This window comes from Typopeltis vanoorti, chromosome 6 (genome assembly GCF_054136105.1).
Source record: "Typopeltis vanoorti isolate ZY-2024b chromosome 6, IOZ_Tvanoo_1.0, whole genome shotgun sequence".
Lineage (NCBI taxonomy): Eukaryota > Metazoa > Arthropoda > Arachnida > Uropygi > Thelyphonidae > Typopeltis > Typopeltis vanoorti.
In genome coordinates this window covers 105,778,038-105,796,457 of record NC_143554.1, presented here as the reverse complement: position 1 = coordinate 105,796,457, position 18,420 = coordinate 105,778,038, and the positions used below count along the sequence as shown (strand labels likewise).

General features: G+C 36.6%; 1 protein-coding gene across 3 annotated transcripts in view; it reads left to right on the top strand.

The window, feature by feature from the left end:
• Positions 1-4,365: 4,365 nt before the first annotated feature.
• Positions 4,366-18,420, top strand: part of LOC150105774 (alpha-N-acetylgalactosaminidase-like) — a 75,258-nt gene continuing 61,203 nt past the window's right edge. The window contains exons 1-2 of one of the 3 annotated variants that reach the window (XM_090393571.1): positions 4,366-4,507; positions 12,625-12,839. In XM_090393571.1, coding sequence (XP_090249697.1) covers positions 12,664-12,839 — 176 coding nt within the window. In that variant the 5' untranslated portion in view covers positions 4,366-4,507; positions 12,625-12,663. Of the gene's footprint in view, positions 4,508-4,651; positions 5,013-12,624; positions 12,840-18,420 lie in introns of those variants that run through there. The other 2 variants (XM_090393573.1, XM_090393572.1) reach the window with 2 other exon arrangements.

Below are 18,420 nucleotides of genomic sequence, written 5' to 3'. Positions count from 1 at the left end.
TATTTTGTTTGTGATTCCATCTGGACCTGGATCCTTATTGTTCTTCAGATGGGTTATGATATTTATAACTTCTGCTGGAGAAGTTGGTGTGACAGGTTCTGGGTCATCCTCTTGTTATGTTATGGTCTGCTTAACTCGGTGGTGAATCTTGTAGATAAGATTGATGTTGAAATTTTCATAAGAGGTTTACATTGAGTTTCCAAGCTGTCTACCAGAGCCTCTGCCTTTTCCTTGTCAGTATGGGCTATTCCTTTCTTGGTCTGAGTTGGGGTAAAAGTTGCCTGTTTTGCAGAGGGATCTCAAGAACTCCCAAATGGAGTTGTCCTCTGTGTTCAGCTTCATTTGCTTGGATTCCCAATCTTGGTTTCGATATGTTTGGAGAGCTTCACGGACTTGTATATTTAGTTTATTCAGATTTGTTTTATCTTGTGGGGCTCTTGCGTTATGGTACCTCTTCCTGGCTTTGTTTTTCAATCTGATTAGATCCTTGATTTTCTCGGGATCCGTCCACTAGGGTGAAAGACTGTAGTTTGGGTGACTGACTTTATTGCTTTTTTGATATGACTGGTAAGGTTGTTTACAGCAAAGTCTAACTCCACTTTTGTGTGAATAACAGGGACTGGGCCAATGTGGTCAGGGAGAATTCTGGAGAGCTTGTCCCAAGATATGAAAGAGTGTGGAGGGGACAATTGCTCTTGGGTACTGAGTTTAAGCAGAATGGGTTGTGGTCGGAAGAAAGTTCATTTAATGTTTCCAACTGAAACTGGTATCTGATGTTTTTGAGGATGACTATGTCAAGTACATTTGAGCTTCCAGCTAAGCTCTGATGGATGGGCTCTGTGAGTCCAGCTACAACAATAGAATTTTGCATTGAGTATTGGTTTAGAGTTCGACCTTTGTCGTTGATTGTAGAGCTATACCAGGCTGTATGTTTGGCATTAAAGTCACCAGCCATGATGATGGAGTCTGTGATGCCAAGAATGGTGTCCAAGTCAGATACCAGTAATGGAATACTGGGTGGATTGTATATAGCATAGATTTTGATAATGCCAGCATTGTTGGTATGAACTTCAACGCCTGTTATCTCTAGGTTCATGGTTTGTGGATTGGTCAGAACATTGTAGTTTAGGTAGTTATTAATGTATATAGCTATGCCTCCAGGGTGAGTCTGTCTGTTTTGTACATAATATAGTTTCTACTTTTTGTACATAATAATCTGTAATTTGGGGTTATTAGCTGGCCTGAGATGTGTTTCATTTACTGATATTATATCAGGATTGTGTCTGTGAGTGAACTCTTGCTATTCTAGAATTTTGTTGCTCAGTCCATTTGCATTCCATGTAGTGATCATGAGAGAGTTGGGATGGAATTTACTTTTATTCATTATTAAGGGCCGTCAAAATCGAGTGGGTACCTTGTAGGAATCTTTTCATGGAGGATGCAAAGGATTTGTCGTGCTGAATTCTTGTAACATGGCAGCTAGTGAGGCAGTTAATACTGATGTTAGATTAGAGCTTATTTGTTCATGGGATGGAACAGCCTTACTTCGTGCGGCCTCTGCATAAGTTTTGGTCATTGCTGCAGTTTGGTTTTCTTTCCTGAGTTGTCTAGCTGGAGATTATTTGGACCGGGGTGCGACCTGCACGGCTGCCTTGAGCATCACTGTAGTGTGTTGGAAGGGTAGTTTTTGCTGACTCGCGGTTCTTTGGGTGTGTAATGCATCCGTTGTAGTTGGCAGGGTGAGGTCCCAGTTGGCGCATTTAGCTGGTGTGGATCTTGGCTTGGTGCATATGATGGTCTGGTGGCCCTCGCCGCATTTTAAACACCTGAAATTTGCCTTGCAAAGTTTTTGGGCATGGCCAAACCTTCGGCACCTATGGCACTGCTCAGCTGACGACTTTTTCCTTAGTGGCTCAGTAGAAATCCTGAGGCCACAGATGGCGGTCAGTTCATATATCTTTTTTCTGTGTCTTCTCAATTTCTATGAGCACCAGTGGCATTGGTCGTTTATCTGACCTGAGCATCCTACTCACTTTTGATGGGGGTCAGGCCTTCACTCATGAGGTTAGCAGTGATTTCTTCAGAGGTGACACCTTCGGTTACCCCACGAAGTACTACCTTGAGATTCCTCTCACTGGGTAAAGCAAATGTGTGATAAGGAAGACTTTTGTTATCCATAAGTTTTGTCATTTATCTGTAGTCAGTGACTCAAGCTGGCTGGATTTTGACTCCTTCATCTTGAATTTTAACCAAGGAATATGAGGATTTTATGTTCCCTAAGGGCTGATGTGACAGTGGTCCATTTGTCCTTGTACCTTAGTATAACAGGCGGCACCTTTTCAATGTTCTTCCGAACATCTGGTGTTAGTGAGTCTTCATCCATCCGGTCCTCTGTAGTTCTACATCTTTTGTTAGAATGCTCCCTTTGTGAGTTGTTTTGACAGGGGGATTTGGTGACAGAGCAGTAATGAATTCTTCTTGTGATATCTCCTTCTCATCCTCCTCTCCATCCTGGTCATTAGTTTGAATGCACTTCTTTATAAAACCCGGCCAGTCAGATTCAAGCTTGCCTATTATGAGCTTCAGTACCTCTAGGGACTGCTCCTTATTTAGGATCTGGATCTGCTCCTTGATGTTTTCCATATCCGAGCGGCGATCTCCTGCCGGCAGAAATTGTTTGACAGCAGTATATGTAATCCCGCAATGCTAGGGGCCTGCCAGCAAAGAATCCTGTAGGCCAAGGTGGTCTACTAGCAATATATAATCCCGCATGGCTAGGGGCCTACCAGCAAAAGTCCTGTAGACTGAGTTGGTGCTAGCAATATTTAGTCTTGTAGCATCCTACTAAATGGGGAAAGGAGTATCAGTATCTCACTTGGTCATAGATTGGAAAACCTACCTCCCCATAAAACCTTAAATCCACCACTGGTCCTCATTGCGCGTGGGACCTGCCGGCCATTTCACCTCTGGCATGTTTCATGCAGAGGGGGAGACAGTAGGAATCAAACTGTCAGCGCCAGTGCAATGTGAGATTTCTGAGAAACCTTCTATGCAATCTAATCAGGCTCAGTCTAAAATAATACGTCCGTTCTCATCAAAAGCCAAAAGCAGTCCTCCTTCCACTCTCATTCGTCGTTTTCATGTCACTTTTTTGCCTGGCATATAATGTAACATATATTTTTTAATTTAAGGAAATTAAATTTCCTTAAATTAAATTTCCTTAAATTTAATTTAAGGAAATAATAATAATAATAATATATATATATATATATATATATATATATATATTAAATAGAAAAATATTAAACGTTGCACTATTTTTATAGATATTATTAATTATATAAGACACAGCTAATATGGAACAAAAATGGTTGTTTTCAAATCTTTGAAAGTAGTGCAAAATGAGGGCAACTCGGCAGTAGTGCAACAATAAGGCGACTCGTGGCAAAGTGGAGCAAACTCCGAGCATCTGATCCAAAAATAACCAGCTTATCAGCTCAGAGAAGTGGCTTACCAGCCCGGAACTGGGGGGGGAGAACCCCCCTAGTTTATATATATCTACTCTATATATAAAAAGATAGGCTGAAATTTTAAACTTTTTTTGTCTCCGGATTACCGGTTTCCCAGCCCGGCTTACCAGCCTGAGTCTGGAACACAGGGGGGGGGGGGAGAGGAGCCGTAGGCGCCAGGGGGGGAATCCCCCGAGTTAAATTCAAGGAGAACCGAGCTGGTCAGCCGGTTCTCCTTGAATTCTGAAGACTCGACACTCAAGGTAGCTCCCGAGTGTCAAGTCTTCAAAATGGGGGCTCCCCCCTCCGAGTTCCGGATTGGTAGAACGGTTCTCCTTGAATTCTGATGACTCGAATTTTGAAGACTCGAAAGGGGAAGGGTTCCTCTCCCTGGAACCCATATAAGCTCATATGAAGATTTCATTTTCCTTTTCGAGAATCGAACTGAGGTCTTTTTTCAATCGAAGGGTGTAACGTAACGTCGCTATTCCAGTTGTACTACGAAGATACTTGTAGATACCTATTGTGCTACCTATATTTCTCTAATTCTTTTTATTCCGAAGTGGAAATGAGTTTTCATTTTATTTCTATAGGAATATTTAGAACTTTCGTTAGTTGTACATTGTTTGTTTTGTTTGTTTACGTGTTGAAATGTGAGAAGATATATGTTAATTTGGTAGTATTAAAGGTTTTTCTATCTAGGTGTGTCAACGTCCATTCATTATCTCCTTAGTTATCGTTAAATAGGTGTTATATTTTTATTTTATGAATGAATATTTTCTTATCTTGTAAGATAGCGTATACGCATGTATTTTGATGTCAGCTGTACAATGTTTTGTTTTGTGTAGTTCGCGTGTCGACATGTGGGAAGATATGCTAATTTTTGTGAGCAGTCAAGGTTTTAGTATCTAGGTGTTTCATGTCTGTTAATTAGGTTTTATATATTTTTTTATCGTGTGAATGAATATTTTATTATCTTGTTGTAAGGTAAAGTAGAGGTATGTATTTTGATGTTTTTTTCTAATTATGTTATGCACATTCATAATTTTGGAGGCATCGTATCCCTTTCAGCACTGAATTTTTAAAATCCAAAAAGAGACACGTGTTGGTGCTATATATTTAATTGAAATTTCTAGTGGTTTATCTTTCACACCCATACACGCTTTCTCTCTCATGATTCTGTATAACAAGCGGAAATGCATCATATATTTAAATCCATTTAGGCTTTAAATATATGATGATGGATTTAAGACCTAAACACGTTTAAATCCAAACGTGTTTAGGTCTTCATATTTTAAAATCGTTTGTTTTTGTTAAGGCTTCGAAGATTTGTGATGGGAGGTACTTAGAATAAGGTAGTGTTTGCAATGAACCGTTTTATATTTGGTTATTAATAATATGCAGTCATGAGTTTTTATTAAGATTGCAGGATTAAATTTTCCCATTTTTTTTACCCCATCCTAACAAGATTAATCAACGAAGAGGTAAACGTGTAGAATTTATGTACGTATAAACTTGTAGTAAACACAATATATTTACTTTTTAATATTGAACTGAACGAACTAAAAACTCAGTTTCATGTCTTTGTTCTGTAACTAAGTCGATTTGTTATACCTCTGACAAATGACCCATTGTGGAAAGTTCACTGCAGATCCCACTAAGTTTCATGCTAGCTTTAAAATCATTACTGTTTGTCTTCAAATTCACCACCACCCCAAGTGATGCATTCCATGTCCTCACCATCCTCCATGATGGAAAAATAAATAAATCCTATGGATTCTTTTGTTATATCTCTTTTTACACAGCTTCTAGAGATGCTCCCACTCCTTGTCTCTTCCTATTCATTTGTGCTACCCTTTGGAAAATCTACTCAGCACTTATTTTATAAGTATCTCTCAATAGCTGAAAAATGTCAGTCATATCACTCACTTCTCCTCCTCCTATTATTTTCATCAAACTGCAGAGTACATTTCTCATAATTGACATATCAAAGGCATGATATCATTGTTATCATCCAGCTAGACATTTGTGATCAAGACTGTGTAAAATGGAGACACTACATCCTTATTTCAGTTGTTCATTATTCCTTTCAATGTGGCAGTAGTCTAGTGGATTGAGTAATAATTAATAAAGTCAGTGGCATTTTTGATTCCCTAGCATATACCTTTAAACTATGGTATATGCTAGCCTTTGCCGGCAAAGGTTTGTCGATTGGTAGAGCCTCTGCTACTAATGGCTCAGTTAAGTAAGTTTGAGCGCAGTTGGTAGTTGGAAGGGTAACCAATCGTTCGATACTATTGGCACACTCTCCCTCTATGAGTCTTTGGACTCCCTGGAGGTGTCAAATAATAATAATAACTATGTGATGAAATCAAACACACACACACACACACATTCTTTCTTTCATGTTGATATACTGAGTAATATTTATACATTCATCCATTGTGTTCAGTTACAGTTCCTCAATTAGATCTCCATCCTTCTTTCAGATGAAATTTTTTTTGATAAAATGATCAAAAAGCTGGTCTTCTTTTCATGTGAACTGATCACTTTCAAATTCCAGCACATTCATTTTCTATAATATTATCTATAATATTTCTATAATAAATCAAAGAATACTTGGATTTACCATGGTCTCACACTTGCTTATCTTTCTCACCAATCTGATAGTGTTTTTATTTAAAGAAATGATTCATAGCTACTGCTATGAAAGCAGCAACCCATATTACTGCCCTTTCTCTCCTCTTTTAGCTTATTTCATTTATGATATAGTTTCTGACTGCTGCATTCCCCCCCCCCCTTTCCTCAAGTCCATCATGATCATTTACTTTTGTAATTCCACAAAAATCATTTCTTGAGACTTCAGAGAGTTGGAGAAAGTTGACAAGGAAAATTGCTTCAAAGTTTTAGAAATTTCAGTACAGTATGGGAATTGTCAGAGACTAGGAAAACACTTGGCAGATTGCAAGATAGGCAAGAAAGGAAATGAAACATATTATTGTTATTCCATGGGTATCCATAAGGCTCATTGTGGGAGGCTTATCTTAGACAACACAAAGTCTATCATGCCACTTCTTAAATCCATTCACTGTTTACACATTCACTTCGCTATCAGGCAATGAATTCCACAGTCCAACTATTCTCCATGCTAAAAAGCTGCTTCTCATCCTCTTACTCACTACCTACTTTTGCAACTTCCAGGGATGGTCTCTTGTCCTTGTTCTACTATATGAAAAATCCCCCACCCCTCCATTCAATCTTGTACATATCTTTCAGTAGTTTAAATGTCTCAATTATATCACTCCTTCATCATCATCTATCCACCAAACTTTGTAGTTTGCATGCTCTCACTTTGTCCTCATAACTAAAATTGTAGTGTCCTCATATCATTCTGGTCATCTGCCTCTGTACTCTCTCCAAAGGTTAATTTATTCTCTTCAAATTCCAACCAGATCTGTGCACAATTGTCCAGATGTGACCTGACCAGAGCTTTATCGCTCTTTTATCTCTGTTGGTCAGAGTCCTTAGTATTGCAGCAATCCTCAGGGTTCCCTTCACCACCTTTTTGCAAAATGTGCCCCAAACTTCAATTTTTTTTTTTATCGATAATCACTCCAAGATCCCTTTCCTCATCCATTTCCATTAGTATAGATTAATGAACAGAGTGTGCAGTCGTTCTTTTGATCCCAAATTCCAAAATCTTACATTTAGTTTCATTCAACTGATATCCCATTCATTTACCCACCTTTCCACCTTATTCAAATCCACTTGGAGAGCCAAAACATCAACATTATTACTAATAATCCTCTGAAGCTTCATATCATCTGAAAATAACTGAATATCATTGTATCTCCCTGCAACCCAGTGAAAATATCATTAATATATACAGGCTAAAAAAAAGCAAAAGTCCCAGTACCAGTCCCTGTGGAGTCACACTTGTGACCTTCCTTTTCAGTGATACAGCTCCCTGTACACAATTGTTTGATTCTATCAGACAACTCATTTCCAGTCCAGTTTAATCATTTGATATCCAGTCCTCTCTCTCTGTTGCAACTTAGATATGAACTTACCATGTGGCACCTTATCAAATGTGTTTGCAAAATTCAAAAAAAATTGCAGTATACAAGGGTGGTCTGAAAAGTTCTCGGATAACAAAGATAAAACGAATTCATAATTTCATATTTATTTTTATTTTTCAACATAATTTCCTTGAAGACTAACACATTTGCTCCAGTGCCATTATCCTGTCCCTGTAGTGGTTCTCAGTAAGATTTGCAACATACCCCCCTCCACAGCTGCAATCACCTCTTGATTCGAAGAAACACACTGACTAGTGAGGAAGAGTTTTAGTTTTGGGAAGAGATAGAAGTCAGAGGGAGCAAAATCTGGGGAATAGGGTGGATGTTCCAACAATTCTTGGTGCAGATCCCTTAATTTTCCCATTGCCAAAACACCTTTGTGGACAGGTGTATTGTCTTGATGAAAGATGATTTTTTTCTTCTACAAACCTGGTCTTTTCTCACGAATTTTTTCATCTGGTCTGGTTATAAGATTGGAATAATATTCCCCGGTTATTGTTTTACCCTTTTCAAGATAATTAATAAGCAAAATCCCAAAACACCTATGCCATGACCTTTCCTGCTGCTGAAACCGACTTTATCTTCTTCGGCACTGAACAGCCGGCCTCTGTCCACTGTTTTCACTGCTGTTTGGATTCTGGTGGGTAATGGTGAATCAACATCTCATCCATAGTAACAAATTGACACAGAAAAAATAACAATTTTTCCTGTTTTTTATAGAATTTTTTAAGAAATTTTATTAGGTGTCACTAGTATCTGCTTCAGTTGTCTATTTCACGTAACGCATTCCTGTACATCAACAACCGTAAAAGGAGTTATTTTAGAAACGTTTATAGATACAATTGTTTGCTAATACAATTGCCTTGGGAGTACTGTATTCCTGCACAAAACGTGTTGTCTTGTTAAAACTGATCCAAACACACCGTTCAGAGATTTTCATGCGAGTGCGTTTTTGATCTGCTGTGAGCAAGCACGGCACCCATCTTGCACAAAGCTTTTTTGTTTGCAATTCTTCTTGCAAAATATATTCTACGTGTTCTTTTGAAATGCCTATAGTCTCAGCAGTTTCACACACTTTGACTTGCCAGTCATCCAATACCATATCATACACTTGAACAATGATTTCTGGTATTGTTGTTACACTTTTTGGATGTCCTTCACATGGATCATCTTCAAGGCTAGTACAGCCACGTTTAAATTCAGCAGCCCATTTCTTAATTGTCGAAAATGAAGGAGCAGAGTGCCCATAAACTTTAATAAACTTCGAATGAATGCCATTAAACCTTCTTTTACAAAGAATTTTATAACTGCAAGATACTCAATTTTATCCATTTCAAGGTATACAGACAACACTTTGGCTTCTGACAGCTGTGTGACACAAACTACTTAATAGAATGACTTGCAATTTTGCATGGATGCTTATGACAGATGTACCAACTTAGAAAAAAAAATCTTGCCGGTCGTGTTGCCATCTATGGTCGAGGCCGAGAACTTTTCAGACCACCCTCATATGCTTATCCCTTGTAAGATGTTTTTGTCACTTTATAATAAAGACAAATTATAAGAACATCCTTTAGCAAATTCTATGGACTTTCACAGATAATGCCCTTATCTGCCTACTTTTCTATATAATTTCTTATTAATTTCTCCAAAATCTTAACAACCACAAAAGAAATACAAACTGGTGTAGTATGATGCTAAGTATGATAGTAAGTTTGCTGCCTACATTTTACCACCACGACCACCCTTTGCTCTGCACTATTTTACACTCCTTCCACTCAGAGCACTTTCTAAGTAGCTACAGTTTCATTAAACATCAGTCAATGGAGCTGTCATTTCCATAGCTCAAAACATGCAGTGGAATCCCATCTGTTCTCACTGACTGGGTGGGACTGTTGACGTTCATGATACTTAGTATTTGAAACATATTCTCCTGATGCACTTCTAAGTGTTCAATCCTTCCCATTCTTCCATGAATAAAACCTACTTTTCCAGGATGAAATGCTCCAATGAACTGATCATTAAATATCCCTACTATATCATTTGTTCTGGTCACTTTTTTCCTTTTCCATCTATTAGGGTCATTTGTCTGCAATTATTTCTTCTCCTACTGGCCATATAATGAAAGAATTCCTTGGAATTTTCTTTGCACTGTACAGATAATCTTTCTTTATATTCCATTTTTGTCTTCCTTACTATACTAGACACTTTCATGACCTGAGTTATATTCTTCATGCAACTGCTCTGTACTTGTCTCTCTTTATACATTTTCTACGTCTTTTTCATCTGTATTTCCTGTTTGATTTCATTAGTCATCTACTTTACACTAAATTGTTCTATCTTTTTCGCTTGGGGAATGCTATTTAATATTGCTGCTCATGAATATTTCTTCATTAGCCCTGTGCTGCTGATATATTTTCCTTGCAATTCTTCCATTCATGGAACTGTCTTGATTTCTGATATTATTATATTCTCTTGCTTATAATTTCACATAAATGATTTTCTAGTAACATCCCCCTAAATAGCTTGTCCTGCCCTTCACACTATACATTTATTTATGAATGTTTGTATGGCTTACACATGTAGAAAAAATAAAGAATTTTATTCAAAAGCTCAAAGATATTTCCTCGAATGTAACATGGACATCATCAGGGAGAAAGACTGGTAACTTCATTCAAAAAATTGAATCATGAGAATGAGTCATGTAGCATATATGTGCTTACTGCTTTGTGTCTTCTGCATGAGTGCCACCATCTTGGTTACTTGCATCTTGATTCTTTTCATCACTTCCTGATTAGGTAACCAAATCAGAATAGTCTGAATGTGTCATATCACACCTTATAAAGAGGGATTAATAATTTGCTTAGCTCTACTTGTCAGTGTGTTTCTCAATATCCAAATCTGTTGAGCTTTTCTCCTCCCTTTTACAACATGTTCCTTGAACTACAACTCTTTGCCTATCATCCTTCCCAAAATTCCTAGCCTTATCACTTTTTTGCAGTTCAGTTCCATCTGTGTAAAACACAATTTATAGTCTTTTCAACCCAGAGTACATAACTTTGCACCTTGTTTCATTCAACTATAATCATTACTCTTTGCCTCACTTTAGTCCATTTGATATCACCAGCTAACAACTGGATATCTTTCCCAGTATCATTAATAATCAAATTAAACAGCAGCAGCCCAAGTACATAGGCCAGTGACACATCACTAGTTATCTGCTTCTCAATGATTGTTCTCTATCATATACTACTCATTAATGCATCTCCATCAGCCATCCTCTAATCTAGCTTCATCTCCATTAACCCAGTTCACTGGATAATTATGATATTTATCATGTGCTTGTTTTGATTCAATTCAATCCTAGTATAGGATTTTATTCAACTGAGAAGAAAATTTGTACAGTAACATACGACATATCAAATCAATATACTGTAAATTATATTTGTTACTCAGTTTCTTAAACTTAATGATTGATGGCTGAATATTTTTGACATGTTCTGATATATTACAATATACTCATAAGACCAACCTTGAATACATGTGGTGTATTTAATACTTTATATTACATATATTGTAAGCCTATAGATTGGGATTAATGTAATTTTTGGAGTTTATCATGCATTGCCACATTGTCACTTAATTCTTCTTGTGGAATCCCAATATAATGATGATTATTATACTTAACAAGAAATTATATTCTTGTTATAATATTCTCCTTAGATGCTAATGACTTCACATCAATTGCCTTAGTATGGAATAATAAAAAGCACACTCATCCATTCAGATGTGTGTGTAATGCTATGCATTATGAGAAGAGCTACTAGCCATACTGGTTTCACCCTTTGTGTAAGTAAAGAGTCATCTCCAAAAACTAGTGAAACCCTCAGATCACTTTACTCTCAATGACCCAAAGGATCATTTTAGCTCATTAACTCTTGATCACTCCAAGATACTCAGTAGTGGTTCTACTCAGTGACAGGCAAACCCTACCACTGAGTAAAATTGCTCATCTCCCAGGAAAGAGCATCCACTGAAGGGTCCCCAGTAATGGCCATGTCAGTAGAAGCTGTACCATATGGTTAGCATCTAATGGAATGTAGTGATCAAGACCACTTCAGTGGGCCCCATATTCATGGAAACCACACCAGTGGGAACCAGACCCAGAAGAGATACCAAGGTTGAATTCGTACAGTAGTCATATATTTTCCATCAAGTAGTGAAAAGGTGTAGCATCTTATTATTAAAATACTCTGGTCAGTAAAAGTTGCAAAAAGCTTTTTCACTTGGTTATAAATTAAATTAAACTTACCAAGAAATATATTCTTGTTTGCATGTGACTTATTATCTCTATACAAGTAGATGCTAATGACTTCATATCAATTGTCTTAGTTGTCAATTGCTCAGATACATTATTTATATGTGGGAAATATATGGGACCTCTTCATTCATTCAACTTTGTTATCTCTTCTGGGATCTTCTACATTGGTTTAGCATTAGTTTCTTTCTTTCTTGCATCTCTCTCTATCTCTTCTACTGATGACATCCCAATAAAGTCAAAACCAGTCTAAGCAATAATCCTTTCCATAATGTTTTTGCATTATTGGATACTAAGGCACTTGATCTGGTCAACAGTCTCTATATACAAGCAGACTATTTGCTAAGATACTTCATTTGCAAACTTTGTTTGCTTACACTTGGGTAAAGGATTAAAAAAAGAACATAATTTCTTCTCAAGTATATATACTTTATAACCAAGTGAAAAAAATTTCTATAATGATGATTAGCAGCTGACAGCATGATATCTAACATATTAAAACATCACCTCCATGTTTTCACATGCCAACTTAAAGCAAGGTGCACCCATCAACTCTTATAGCATCAACATCTTATAAATTATGCTATTAAAAGTTTTTAAAATTTAATTTTAAGCATTATATAAACTGAATATTTTTTATTTGGAGAAGCTTTGTTGTATCCAGTTTGTAATATGTATGTGATTAATGTACCATTTTTGTTTCATTTTCTTTCTATAGTGCATATAACTTTGAGTTGAAAACTGTAGCTACAACAGCATGAACTTAACTGCAAGAAGAAATATCCTAACTCTACTATTATTATTCTTTTTAATTGTCCGGTTTTCATTTAGTTTAAACAATGGATTAGCCTTAACACCACCAATGGGTTGGTTAGCATGGGAACGTTTCAGATGTAATTTAGATTGTTTTCATGATCCACATGATTGCATCAGGTAAGAAAACTCACTTTTAATAAATGCATCATAGTAATAGATTATTTATGTGTATTATTTATTATTAGTTATTCCAATAGTATATCAAATATTAATAGCATTTCAATTTCTGTACTTGGCATTCATGTCATGCATGACTGGTTCAGTTGTTTAGAGAGCAGGTAGTCTTTTTTTTTTTTTTTTTGCAGTGCATTCTCTCTCTCTCTCTCTCTCTTATATAGAAAAAGAGTCTAACATGCTGCTTTTTTTTTTTTTTTTAGATCAGTCTAGTATACCTCTCTTACCTTACTCTCTTTTACATGCCCAGTTTATTTTGGGCATCTATATAATAGAGGGTAACTCACTCTCTCCTCTGTATCTCTTGGAAAAGTCTCTACTTAGATCACAAATTAGAAATCTACTAAAGATATTTCATAGGATGCTGGCTCATGACACTAAATTGCATCCTACATTAGACTGCAATATTTTAATGCTAAAAATAACTCATTCCATTTTTTTTTTAATGTTAATTCCATACCATGAGAAATTGTTCAGAATATGTTAGTACCATAGTACCAGCAGAAAGTTCAGGATATACATCAGAAGGAAGATTACAAAAGTATAGCAGCAGAAGGAATGATAGAAGAGGAAAAAAAGTTTATTCTGTGAGTTCGAAAAGTGGAAAATGACTGAAGCCAATATGTGATGAATGTAGAATATTGGTAAATATGCAAGCAGCAGCAATAGTATATATACCAAGCATATCTGTGAAAGAGAGAGTGGAATGAGTTAGTGAGAGATGGGCCATTTCTCTCTAGTACTGAATCAAGTATTTTTAGGGAGCAGTCAGAAGAAAGTAAGAACAGTATTCATTTTTACATTCTCAAAATTTAAGAATAGTATGCAATGGTGGATGGATTTGTGATTTGTATTGAGTTAATAGTTTTTTGGGTAAAATAACCCCTTGAGCAAAAGAGAAATCTGCTTATTCTTTGATAGCAGATTTTTCTTTTGCTCAAAGGGTTATTGAGCCAAAAAAATTGGAGGTTAGAATTATCTCAAGAAGCAGCATCATGTAATCTGAGATTTTATGTGGTATTGTCAAAACTAATGCAAGAATTAAGGGGCCTTTCTTTTATTAACCAAGATTGAGTTTTACTAGCATTAAAGTTAACAAGACAGAGAGAGAGAGAGAGAGGCAGAAGGAAAACTGACAACCCAGTTGTAAAAGTCAAAGGATAGATTCTTTTACATTTTTGAAAATTATGGAGACAACTACCGTGTTTGAATAAAATCTTTAGTTTAATATAACTAAAATCTACATTCGACGTTTCAACCTTTATTTCAAGGTCATCTTCTGGAGCATACACACTATACACAGAAAACAAGCTACACTACAGTCAAACTGATTTGTTAAAGTTACTGACCAACTGCTGCAACAATTGTTGACCTGATCTCTGGTGAAAAAATAAAAAAAAAAATTAAAAAATTATACATCAATGCCTAGAGTCCTATTATTAGTGTTATTTGTTGGTTGTAGAAATACATTGGGTGCAACAACAAGTCTATGTATCTATCTATATACATATATTAACATCATGATTATACATGTACATTCCAGCCAGTTGGTATTGAATAGTTTCTCATACTAGCTGAAGATTGGCTAGAGTCCTGACTTATGCTAGATCTTATATATTAGGTAGGCTGAATGTGTGCCATCCAGACCCTTGGAATTTTCATGCCATCTTTGTTGTTGATATTTGGGTGGCTTATCAGGATTTTGCAGGCTTCCTTAAATTTCCTTTCATAACAGGTTTTTGTATGGTGTAAAGAGCGGGTGCTTTTCCAGTTGATTTGGTGTAAGGTGTTTAGCGTGTGATCTGAGAGGCCTGCTTCACCATAATGGTTATATTTAATGTGTCTAATGTGTTCTTACGTATAGGGATTGTCCGTCCTGTTTCACCAATGTACAGTAAGTTACAGCTGGTGGATGCAATAGACTCTAGGATGCCAATGGGAGGAGAGGATCCTTAGAGGAGCTGAATATGGTTTTAAGTTTAGTGGGTAGCTTAATGGTGGCATTGAGGTTATAATGTTGTAGGATTCTGTTGATTTTTTCTGATAACCCTTTAATGTATGGAATGGTTAAGGTTTTACTGTAATCTAGATTCGTTTTTGTTGTTGTTTTATGGAGTATTTTATTAATAGTATTTTTGTTATAGCCATTATTTATGAATGTGTCACTGATTTTTAGTTCTTGTTTCAGGGCTTGCTGGTTAGAGCAATTGTTGTAGCTCTGTTTTTAAGGGTGTTAATGACTGCATATTTTTGTGATGGGTGGTGGTATGAATTAGTGTGTCGGTTTTCGGTAGACCGTGAAGGATAGACTGCCTGAAGGAAGACGTGTGACTAGTGTATCTAGGAACAGGAGCGAGTTTTGATTTTCAATTTTGATGGTAAATTGTATGCGTTTGTGTTGTTTGTTCAGGTGGCTAAGGAATGTGTTTAGCATTTGTTGCCCATGCGGCCAGATCGCAAACACGTCGTCAACATATCTAAGCCAGACTGTCGGTCTTAGCATGGCGGAATCAAGAGCCCTTCGCTCAAAAGTTTCCACGTAGAAGTTAGCGATTGGGGGGGGGGGGGATAGTGGTGAGCCCATGGCTGTACCTTCTTTTTGTAGGTAAAATTTGTTTTGCCACACGAAGTAACTGTACTAGTACGTGGGCACCGTAATGTCGGGCGGAAATTTGTTCTGTAGTAGGAGAATTGTGTCATTGATAGGGACATTTGTGAAAAGGGCAGAAACGTTGAAACTGACTAATAAGTCGTCTTTGTTGAGTGTTATGGTTTTAATTTTGTTTATAAAGTGTTGTGTGGTCTTTATGTAGGAGGGGGGAATGACCTACCAACTCCTTGAGTGTTGATGCTCATTTCTTGGCTAAATGGTAATTGGGGCTGTCTATTCCTTCCACAATTGGTCACAGCCGCACATTTTGTTTGTGTATTTTCAGGACCCCATATATTCTGGGGGGGGCATAGGGGTTTTTTTTAGTTTTTTAACCGTGTCCGGTGGCCAAGAAGTGACGGACTTGAGTAGTTTCTCTGTTTTATCCTTTATCCTGTTTGTTGGGTTATAATTTACCAGCTTATGTGTGTTGTCATCGGCTACTAGTTGATTCATGTGAAGTGTGTATGTTGACCTGTCAAGGAAGACAGTGGCATTGCCTTTATCCGATTTCATTATTATTATGTCTTGGTTGGCTTTTATTGACTTAATAATTACTGCTAATTCTGTTTTTGTGAGATTGTTCTGTATGGTTTTCTTAATGTTCAGGACATTACTAGTTTCTAATCATATTTTATCGGCTATATTGTTAGGTATGGACCTGATGCCTCTTCCTATGTGGTGTGGTAGATAAAATCCAATTTGTTTACCTTTTTAGGTGCTATTGTGTAGTTAAGTCCTTTATTCAGTAGCGTGAGTTTGCTGCTGTTCAAGGTGTGGCTTGATAGGATTTTATCTACCACATAGAAAGAGGTATCAGGTCCCTACCTAACAATATTGCCGATAAAATACGATTAGAAACTAGTAATGTCCTGAACATTAAGAAAGCCATACAGAACAATCTCACAAAATCAGAAGTAGCAGCAATTAAGTCATTAAAAGCCAACCAAGACATAATAATGAATGATATAATCACGTAATCACAAGAAAGATATTTATTTAACCAAATATTTCGGTCTGGAAATAGCAGACCATCGTCGGTGGTATTACAAGAACAGTTTAAAAAATATACAAGCTAGAATACTAACAATAGATCGTTGAAATTAGAACATGCCGCGTGATGTTATATCACTAAGTATGAAACGAAATATTTTGAAGTAGAAACATGATTGAATTTGCTATTAAAAAAAAAAAAAAAAAAAAAAAAAAAAAAAAAAAAAAAAAAAAATTAATGGGTAATCTTGATTAGGCTTTCCCAGATTTTTGATATAGATATGCAGTCATTACGATTCAGGTTGGGATGATGGAGCAAGGCCTCCACGCTTTCCTTGAACAAACGTTCGAACCTATAACGGGATCTATGTAAGAGGCGCGTTTTGGACCAAAGGATGCTGTGGTCAGTTTCAATCCCGTGTTGAGCCAAACCAGACTTTTCAAGTTTATTGTGAAGAATGGATGATTGATGTTCTTGGATTCTTTTTTCAAGAGAACGTCCAGTCTGTCCAAAGTAAGAGAGATCACAGTTGCAAGGAATTTGATAAACTCCAGGAAGAGATAAAGTTGAGCGTTTGTCTTTAGGAGAAGGAAATTGAGAAGACAATTTGTTAATAGGAGAATACGTAGCTGTTAAATCATATTTCTTCAAAATTCTTGCGATAGGTTCTGAAATACCGGAGATATAAGGAATAGGTACTCGACGTATTGAATCTTTGTTGTTTTGTGGAGGATTATAAGATGTAAGATCCTCCACAAAACAACAAAGATTCAATACGTCGAGTACCTATTCCTTATATCTCCGGTATTTCAGAACCTATCGCAAGAATTTTGAAGAAATATGATTTAACAGCTACGTATTCTCCTATTAACAAATTGTCTTCTCAATTTCCTTCTCCTAAAGACAAACGCTCAACTTTATCTCTTCCTGGAGTTTATCAAATTCCTTGCAACTGTGATCTCTCTTACTTTGGACAGACTGGACGTTCTCTTGAAAAAAGAATCCAAGAACATCAATCATCCATTCTTCACAATAAACCTGAAAAGTCTGGTTTGGCTCAACACGGGATTGAAACTGACCACAGCATCCTTTGGTCCAAAACGCGCCTCTTACATAGATCCCGTTATAGGTTCGAACGTTTGTTCAAGGAAAGCGTGGAGGCCTTGCTCCATCATCCCAACCTGAATCGTAATGACTGCATATCTATATCAAAAATCTGGGAAAGCCTAATCAAGATTACCCATTAATTTTTTTTTTTTTTTTTTTTTTTTTTTTTTAATAGCAAATTCAATCATGTTTCTACTTCAAAATATTTCGTTTCATACTTAGTGATATAACATCACACGGCATGTTCTAATTTCAACGATCTATTGTTAGTATTCTAGCTTGTATATTTTTTAAACTGTTCTTGTAATACCACCGACGATGGTCTGCTATTTCCAGACCGAAATATTTGGTTAAATAAATATCTTTCTTGTGATTACGTGATTATATCATTCAGTCTTATGTCGCAAGTATCCTTAAAACAACAAGACATAATAATAACGAAATCGGATAAAGGCAATGCCACTGTCGTCCTTGACAGGTGAACATACATACTTCACATGAATCAACTAGTAGCCGATAACAACACATATAAGTTGGTAAATTATAACCTAACAAAAACAGGATAAAGGATAAAACAGAGAAACTACTCAAGTCCGTCACTTCTTGGCCACTGGACATGATTAAAAAAAACTTAAACCCCACTACACCCACCCCTCCAGAATATATGGGGTCCCGAAAATACACAAACAAAATGTGCCGCTGCGACCAATTGTGGAAGGAATAGACAGCCCCAATTACAACTTAGCCAAGAAATTAGCTTCAACACTCAAGGA